Here is a 10,000-nt window from a genome sequence, read left to right as displayed (position 1 = left end):
CACCTACATACACCCTCTTAGTCAGTCTTTCATTCTCTGCCTCTTAATTTTACGAGGATAAATGAAATAACGATCAACCGATGTAGTGTACAGTGATGTTAACAATAAAACATCACAGGTAAGAGACATTAAAACACCAAACTTCCGACTAAGAGCACAGTTACCTTTACCTGCGTTTTTCCTTTCAATCGTTTTCAATTTGGTCCGCAAAACTTATTTTCTTGTTCTTCCTACCCGTCGGCGCCATGATAACACTCGTGCAAGGTTAGCCTGCTGGGATATTGCGAGGGACAGGTGCAAACAAACGTGGCGGGGCGGCAGACCACCGAACTAGGAGGCGCAGTACGCCCTGTGAACCATGACGTCACTACTCCACGTGGCAAAGTAGTGCGGAAAGACGACTCTCCCACCACTCAACCTCGCCATGTGTGTCATCGCTCACAAAGTTCATAAATGTTATAAAATACATCTATCTATCTATCTATCTATTGCCAGACGCCACAATCCCGCAAAGGGTGGCCACTTGACACTGAGTTATTTGTTTTACGGGGAGGGGCACTAACCCTCCACCAACCCACTTGTTGACACGTAGGCAGCACGTATGGTTTGGTTATATGGTTACCACCCAGCGTTGTAAATGGTTTCTTGGCTTACAGGAAACCATTTGGCTTGTCACTCAATGTAAAGCCACCTGTAAAGGAAAGAAAAGCAATAAGAAGTGACAGGAAAGATGGGAGAAATAGGAAGAGAGGAGGACAGGCACAGAAAAAGAATGATAAAGGCTAAGGAAGAAGTAGGCAGCACTACATCAAGTGAGTGGATGATGGTGAGAAATAGGAAGAGAGGAGGACAGGCACAGAAAAAGAATGATAAAGGCTAAGGAAGAAGTAGGCAGCACTACATCAAGTGAGTGGATGATGGTGAGAAATAGGAAGAGAGGAGGACAGGCACAGAAAAAGAATGATAAAGGCTAAGGAAGAAGTAGGCAGCACTACATCAAGTGAGTGGATGATGGTGAGAAATAGGAAGAGAGGAGGACAGGCACAGAAAAAGAATGATAAAGGCTAAGGAAGAAGTAGGCAGCACTACATCAAGTGAGTGGATGATGGTGAGAAATAGGAAGAGAGGAGGACAGGCACAGAAAAAGAATGATAAAGGCTAAGGAAGAAGTAGGCAGCACTACATCAAGTGAGTGGATGATGGAGAGAAATAGGAAGAGAGGAGGACAGGCGCAGAAAAAGAATGATAAAGGCTAAGGAAGAAGTAGGCAGCACTACATCAAGTGAGTGGATGACGGTCACCACCACCTACCACAACATAAAATACATGACTTTTGAAACTACCTCGGAATATTGGTGAATCACAAAGTTAAAATTCGCAAAATTGAACGATGTATTGTATGTTTTCTTGAACTGGCTCTTGATTTTCGAGATAATAGATGTCCGTCAAATGCTGATTTTACCCCTACAAGTGGGAGCATCCTGGAATCAGCAAAGAGACCCACGCCACACACCGAAGACGCCCCAATCCCAGTGTTTACCTCACCGCCTGACCTTCCACTGTCATATCCTGATTAATGCAGAGCCTGGGGTGTGGCGCAGGTGGAGGCAGTGCAAGTGATGAGGAAGGAATACCCACCACAAAATTAGCAGCTTTTTAAAGACAGCTGCACCACAAAATTAGCAGCTTTTTAATGACAGCTGCACCACAAAATTAGCAGCTTTTTAAAGACAGCTGCACCACAAAATTAGCAGTTTTTTAAAGACAGCTGCACCACAAAATTAGCAGCTTTTTAAAGACAGCTGCACCACAAAATTAGCAGCTTTTTAAAGACAGCTGCACCACAAAATTAGCAGCTTTTTAAAGACAGCTGCACCACAAAATTAGCAGCTTTTTAAAGACAGCTGCACCACAAGATTAGCAGCTTTTTAAAGACAGCTGCACCACAAAATTAGCAGCTTTTTAAAGACAGCTGCACCACAAAATTAGCAGCTTTTCATAGACAGCTGCACCACAAAATTAGCAGTTTTTTAAAGACAGCTGCACCACAAAATTAGCAGTTTTTTAAAGACAGCTGCACCACAAAATTAGCAGCTTTTTAATGACAGCTGCACCACAAAATTAGCAGTTTTTTAAAGACAGCTGCACCACAAAATTAGCAGCTTTTCATAGACAGCTGCACCACAAAATTAGCAGTTTTTTAAAGACAGCTGCACCACAAAATTAGCAGTTTTTTAAAGACAGCTGCACCACAAAATTAGCAGCTTTTTAATGACAGCTGCACCACAAAATTAGCAGCTTTTTAATGACAGCTGCACCACAAAATTAGCAGCTTTTCATAGACAGCTGCACCACAAAATTAGCAGCTTTTTAAAGACAGCTGCACCACAAAATTAGCAGTTTTTTAAAGACAGCTGCACCACAAAATTAGCAGCTTTTCATAGACAGCTGCACCACAAAATTAGCAGCTTTTTAAAGACAGCTGCACCACAAAATTAGCAGCTTTTCATAGACAGCTGCACCACAAAATTAGCAGCTTTTTAAAGACAGCTGCACCACAAGATTAGCAGCTTTTTAAAGACAGCTGCACCACAAAATTAGCAGCTTTTTAAAGACAGCTGCACCACAAAATTAGCAGCTTTTCATAGACAGCTGCACCACAAAATTAGCAGTTTTTTAAAGACAGCTGCACCACAAAATTAGCAGTTTTTTAAAGACAGCTGCACCACAAAATTAGCAGCTTTTTAATGACAGCTGCACCACAAAATTAGCAGTTTTTTAAAGACAGCTGCACCACAAAATTAGCAGCTTTTCATAGACAGCTGCACCACAAAATTAGCAGTTTTTTAAAGACAGCTGCACCACAAAATTAGCAGTTTTTTAAAGACAGCTGCACCACAAAATTAGCAGCTTTTTAATGACAGCTGCACCACAAAATTAGCAGCTTTTTAATGACAGCTGCACCACAAAATTAGCAGCTTTTCATAGACAGCTGCACCACAAAATTAGCAGCTTTTTAAAGACAGCTGCACCACAAAATTAGCAGTTTTTTAAAGACAGCTGCACCACAAAATTAGCAGCTTTTCATAGACAGCTGCACCACAAAATTAGCAGCTTTTTAAAGACAGCTGCACCACAAAATTAGCAGCTTTTCATAGACAGCTGCACCACAAAATTAGCAGCTTTTTAAAGACAGCTGCACCACAAAATTAGCAGTTTTTTAAAGACAGCTGCACCACAAAATTAGCAGCTTTTTAATGACAGCTGCACCACAAAATTAGCAGCTTTTTAATGACAGCTGCACCACAAAATTAGCAGCTTTTCATAGACAGCTGCACCACAAAATTAGCAGCTTTTTAAAGACAGCTGCACCACAAAATTAGCAGCTTTTTATAGACAGCTGCACCACAAAATTAGCAGCTTTTTATAAACAGCTGCACCAGATGCTTAAAATGTTTTATTGCACAATGGTAACCACTACGCATCTCTTCCACTTGCTCGTTCAACAAAACCATGAAGGAAGCTTTTTAACACCTCAGCTGTTCTCCCATAAAGGGCTCAGTGATCTACACCATGTGGAGAGGATGGAGGGTGAAAGACTGACGAGGAGAGTGTATGTGAGTGAGGTGGAGGGGGGAAGAGGGAGGGGGAGGCCGAGGATGAGATGGAGGGATGGGGTGGAGAGGATGGAGGGTGAAAGACTGACGAGGAGAGTGTGTGTGAGTGAGGTGGAGGGGGGAAGAGGGAGGGGGAGGCCGAGGATGAGATGGAGGGATGGGGTGGAGAGGATGGAGGGTGAAAGACTGACGAGGAGAGTGTATGTGAGTGAGGTGGAAGGGGGAAGAGGGAGGGGGAGGCCGAGGATGAGATGGAGGGATGGGGTGGAGAGGATGGAGGGTGAAAGACTGATGAAGAAAGTGTATGTGAGTGAGGTGGAGGAGGGAAGAGGGAGGGGGAGGCCGAGGATGAGATGGAGGGATGGGGTGGAGAGGATGGAGGGTGAAAGACTGACGAGGAGAGTGTATGTGAATGAGGTGGAAGGGGGAAGAGGGAGGGGGAGGCCGAGGATGAGAAGGAGGGATGGGGTGGAGAGGTATATGAGAGAGGGGGGTGTGAGCTGGAAGCAGGCCAGTGAAATGACAGGGGACAGGGCGACGACTTGGAGGCGATTTGTTTGTGGCCACCCCAAACGGGATTGAGGCGTCTGGCAATAGATAGATAGATAGATAGATCCACAACCTCAGTCAGTTTGTTAAGGCCTTGGATAAAGACGGCCATTCCTTCACACACATCCGCACATCATTCCTTGGACTGAGTATTGAAAAACTGAACGCAGGAACCTTTGATTTGTAAGCTCGTAAAAGATGTAAATATCACACACTGTTTGAATGATGTTGACGTTTGTGCCGGGTGCTGATGTGCGGCAGAGTAATGTTGACGTTTGTGATGATGTGCGGCAGAGTAATGTTGACGTTTGTGCTCATGTGCGGCAGAATAATGTTGACGTTTGTGATGATGTGCGGCAGAGTAATGTTGACGTTTGTGCTCATGTGTGGCAGAGTAATGTTGACGTTTGTGATGATGTGCGGCAGAGTAATGTTGACGTTTGTGATGATGTGTGGCAGAGTAATGTTGACGTTTGTGATGATGTGCGGCAGAGTAATGTTGACGTTTGTGCTCATGTGCGGCAGAGTAATGTTGACGTTTGTGATGATGTGCGGCAGAGTAATGTTGACGTTTGTGATGATGTGCGGCAGAGTAATGTTGACGTTTGTGATGATGTGCGGCAGAGTAATGTTGACGTTTGTGCTCATGTGTGGCAGAGTAATGTTGACGTTTGTGATGATGTGCGGCAGAGTAATGCTGACGTTTGTGATGATGTGTGGCAGAGTAATGTTGACGTTTGTGATGATGTGCGGCAGAGTAATGTTGACGTTTGTGCTCATGTGCGGCAGAGTAATGTTGACGTTTGTGATGATGTGCGGCAGAGTAATGTTGACGTTTGTGCCGGGTGCTGATGCGTGGCTGAGTTAGTCACCACAACGCAACTAGGACGAGCTGCCACAAACGACGCTCCAAGAACTACCTATCCTGAATTTGGCTCTCTTTTGTACTGTATAATAGGTCAACTCTGGAACTGTCTCCCTCTGTCTGTATTTCCTACTTTAACCGTTACTCCCAGTCCTTCATTTATGCAACAGGTCAACTCTGGAACTGTCTCCCTCTGTCTGTATTTCCTACTTTAACTGTTACTCCCAGTCCTTCATTTATGCAACAGGTCAACTCTGGAACTGTCTCCCTCTGTCTGTATTTCCTACTGCCTATGACCTCCAGTGTAGGTAGGTAGGTAGGGGGGTAAGTTAACCAATACTCCCAGTCCTTCATTTATGCAACAGGTCAACTCTGGAACTGTCTCCCTCTGTCTGTATTTCCTGCTTCCTATGACCTCCAGTCTTTCAAACGCAGTGTGTCCAGGCATCTCAAAATGATCGGATCTTGAATTTGGCTCTCTTTTGTATTGTATGATAGGTCAACTCTGGAACTGTCTCCCTCTGTCTGTATTTCCTGCTTCCTATGATCTCCAGTCTTTCAAACGCAGTGTGTCCAGGCATCTCGAAATGATCGGATCTTGAATTTGGCTCTCTTTTGTATTGTATAATAGGTCAACTCTGGAACTGTCTCCCTCTGTCTGTATTTCCTGCTTCCTATGACCTCCAGTCTTTCAAACGCAGTGTGTCCAGGCATCTCAAAATGATCGGATCTTGAATTTGGCTCTCTTTTGTATTGTATAATAGGTCAACTCTGGAACTGTCTCCCTCTGTCTGTATTTCCTGCTGCCTATGACCTCCAGTCTTTCAAACGCAGTGTGTCCAGGCATCTCAAAATGATCGGATCTTGAATTTGGCTCTCTTTTGTATTGTATAATAGGTCAACTCTGGAACTGTCTCCCTCTGTCTGTATTTCCTGCTGCCTATGACCTCCAGTCTTTCAAACGCAGTGTGTCCAGGCATCTCAAAATGATCGGATCTTGAATTTGGCTCTCTTTTGTATTTTGTTTTTCTCTTGGAAGGAACAGTTTTGCGGGCTCGTGGCCTTGGGTTCCTTCTTCCTCACAAAAAAAAAAAAAAAAATTACGCTTCCTCCTACTAACAATAAAGTATAAATAAAACTAATACAGTCCTAGTAACCCCCCCCCCCAAAGAAAAATTCCAACTGACGCCATCCACTCACCGAATGTCGATGCAATCCCGACGGTCCCGCCTGCTGGAACATTTGCCGCGCTAAACTCTCCTCCACACTCATGAAATGCTGGAATTCTGCCGCAGTCGCCCCCTCCGTACTCTCGCTCTTCATACCCCCGTTTTCTATCTCCTCGTGTTCTGTTTTGATTTCCGGAGGGGGGTACTCAATTATTTCTGGATCTGGAAAAGAAAATAATAATAATAATAATAATAATAATAGTAATAATAATGATAATAATAATAATAATAATAATAATAATAATAATAGTAATAATAATGATAATAATAATAATGATGATGATGATGATGATAATAATAATAATAATAATGATAATGATAATAATAATAATAATAATGATGATGATGATGATAATAATAATGATAATAATAATAATAATAATAATAATAATAATGATGATGATGATGATGATGATGATAATAATCTATCTATCTATCTATTGCCAGATGCCTCAATCCCGTTTGGGGTGGCCACAAACAAATCACCTCCACGTCATCCTGTCCCCCGCCATTTCACTGCCCTGCTCCCAACTCACACCCCCCTCTCTCATACCTCTCCATCCCATCTCTCCATCTCATCCTCGGCCTCCCCCTCCCTCTTCCCCCCTTCACCTCACTCACATACACTCTCCTCATCAGTCTTTCACCCTCCATCCTCTCCACCCCATCCCTCCATCTCATCCTTGGCCTCCCCCTCCCTCTTCCCCCCTCCACCTCACTCACATACACTCTCCTCATCAGTCTTTCACCCTCCATCCTCTCCACATGGCCATTTGACAATAATAATAATAATAACAATAATAATAATAATAATAATAATAATAATAATAATAATAATAATGGGGGGAAATCCTCATAGTCTGTTATATCCTGATCTGATAAATCAAGCACTTCTTTGTGACTAGCACCATATTCTAATCTTATTATCTCACATAATCTATCCTCTACTATCTAACTATTTATCTATCTCTATCTATCACATAATCTATCAAATGTCTATCTATCGCTTATTTATCACACTTCAGTTTTAAATCCATACACCTCCATGCTGCTTGATCTCTGGCAGCTTCCCTATTCAGTTCCTTACCTCTTTATCTATCTATCAATCTATCATCTATCTATCTCTTATCTATGACACACCAGTTCATATCTATTTACCTGAGAGTCTGGGGTCACTGGTTTCGCTGTGGTGGTGTGGGGTCAGCGCGGGGTCAGGGAGGGGTGCTGAGGCTAGTCTGGGGTCGGCATCTGGAGTGGGCTCGGAAGTAGCGGCCAAGGGGACCTGCGGATATGTTTGTAAACAATTTAAATCCATCCGTTCCAAAATTATCCTCTGAATTGAGAGAGACTTTCAAAAACGGAATTACGAATGTGTAGAATTACTTGCCAGAAGAGGTGGATGTCAGAGAAAGAGTTAGGATGAAGACTGAGAGACTAACTAGGAGAGTGTATGTGACAACTATGACTGAGAGGTGCATGTGGAGTTGCATGGAGAGACAGACTGACAAATGAGGAAGTGAAGGAGCGTTGTGGTGTGGATGTGGAGTTACATGGAGAGACAGACTGACAAATGAGGAAGTGAAGGAGCGTTGTGGTGTGGATGTGGAGTTACATGGAGAGACAGACTGACAAATGAGGAAGTGAAGGAGCGTTGTGGTGTGGATGTGGAGTTACACGGAGAGACAGACTGACAAATGAGGAAGTGAAGGAGCATTGTGGTGTGGATGTGGAGTTACAGGGAGAGACAGACTGACAAATGAGGAAGTGAAGGAGCGTTGTGGTGTGGATGTGGAGTTACATGGAGAGACAGGCTGACAAATGAGGAAGTGAAGGAGCGTTGTGGTGTGGATGTGGATGTGGAGTTACATGGAGAGACAGACTGACAAATGAGGAAGTGAAGGAGCGTTGTGGTGTGGATGTGGAGTTACATGGAGAGACAGACTGACAAATGAGGAAGTGAAGGAGCGTTGTGGTGTGGATGTGGAGTTACATGGAGAGACAGACTGACAAATGAGGAAGTGAAGGAGCGTTGTGGTGTGGATGTGGAGTCACATGGAGAGACAGGCTGACGAATGAGGATATAAAGGAGCGTTGTGGTGTGGATGTGGATGTGATAGGAAGCGTTATGAGAAACACACTGAGGTGGTTTGGCAATGTGGAGAGGATGGAGAGTGAGAGACTAACTGGCTAATATTCCTAAGCTTAGAGAGGCTTAGAATGTTTATTATCAGTTACGGAAGCTCCCTAACACCTTTTCTTAAGTGATTTATTTTGTTTATTACACCCCACTGTCCTCTACATAAATCCTTCGGTATCACCATACTCTGCATAAAGCTCCCTAACACCTTTCCCTAAGTGATTTATTTGGTTTATCATGCCTTACTGTCCTCTTCTGTGTTACATAAATCCTTCCAATATCACCATACTCTGCATAAACCTCCCTAACACCTTTTCCTAAGTGATTTATTTTGTTTATTACACCTTACTGTCCTCTTCTGTGTTACATAAATCCTTCCAATATCAACATACTCTGCATAAAGCTCCCTAACACCTTTTCCTAAGTGATTTATTTTGTTTATTACACCTTACTGTCCTCTTCTGTGTTACATAAATCTTTCCAATATCACCATACTCTGCATAAAGCTCCCTAACACCTTTTCCTAAGTGATTTATTTGGTTTATTACACCTTACTGTCCTCTTCTGTGTTACATAAATCCTTCCAATACCACCATACTCTGCATAAAGCTCCCTAACACCTTTTCCTAAGTGATTTATTTTGTTTATTACACCTCACTGTCCTCTTCTGTTACATAAATCCTTCCAATATCACCATACTCTGCATAAAGCCCCCTAACACCTTTTCCTAAGTGATTTATTTTGTTTATTACACCTCACTGTCCTCTTCTGTTACATAAATCCTTCCAATATCACCATACTCTGCATAAAGCCCCCTAACACCTTTTCCTAAGTGATTTATTTTGTTTATTACACCTCATTGTCCTCTTCTGTTACATAAATCCTTCCAATATCACCATACTCTGCATAAAGCCCCCTAACACAGAGAGACAGACAGACAAATATATTAATAGATAGACTGATAGATAGATAGATAGATAGATAGACAGATAGATAGTGGTACCTGGTCTATGCTTTGTGTTCTTGTGTGTTCGTCTTCAACTCTCGGCTGCTGTTGTTGTTGTTGCTGTTGCTGCTGTTGTTGTAGGTGGGGTGCGTTCGTCTCGACACCTTCCTCGTCGCTCCTCGCCCCCTCTCTCTCGCTCCTCCTCCTCTTGCTGGGTCTTTCGTGCTGTGGGTCCTTTCTATCTGACGGGTCTTCATCGGGGACAGCCAGACCCTTGATACGTAAACACTCGGCAGCCTTGATTAGCCCTGAAAGACAGACAGATAAACAGATAGATAGAGATATAGACAGATAGATGGACAGGTAGGTAGATAGATAGATAGATAGATAGATGGACAGGTAGATAGATAGATAGGTAGGTAGGTAGGTAGATAGATAGATAGATAGACAGATAGGTAGGTAGATAGATGGAAAGGAAGGTAGGTAGGTAGGTAAGTAGATGGAAAGGTAGGTAGGTAAGTAGATGGAAAGGTAGGTAGGTAGGTAGACAGATAGCCTGGTAAAGAGATAGACAGGTAGATAGATAGATAGACAGATAGATAGATAGTTACCAAGCAAGTGTATAATCCAAGAGAGAAACAGAGATAGATAAATGTA

The 10,000-nt window shown here is 43.0% G+C and overlaps 1 protein-coding gene across 1 annotated transcript in view; it reads right to left on the bottom strand.

The window, feature by feature from the left end:
* The window catches only part of LOC145410269 (uncharacterized), a 78,828-nt gene that overhangs the window by 64,981 nt on the left and 3,847 nt on the right, over positions 1–10,000 (bottom strand). Inside the window, exons 4-6 of the mRNA XM_080280459.1 lie at positions 9,401–9,651; positions 7,419–7,542; positions 6,232–6,422 (exon numbers count right to left, since the gene is read on the bottom strand). Of these exons, the coding sequence (XP_080136585.1) occupies positions 6,232–6,422; positions 7,419–7,542; positions 9,401–9,651 (566 nt within the window). The remainder of the gene's footprint in view (positions 1–6,231; positions 6,423–7,418; positions 7,543–9,400; positions 9,652–10,000) is intronic.

This window comes from Coenobita brevimanus, chromosome 10 (assembly GCF_032717465.1).
Source record: "Coenobita brevimanus isolate Jiangsu-jjx chromosome 10, ASM3271746v2, whole genome shotgun sequence".
In the NCBI taxonomy this organism is placed as follows: Eukaryota; Metazoa; Arthropoda; class Malacostraca; order Decapoda; family Coenobitidae; genus Coenobita; species Coenobita brevimanus.
Note: the sequence above shows the minus strand (reverse complement) of the source record. Positions and strands in the feature narration are given on the sequence as shown.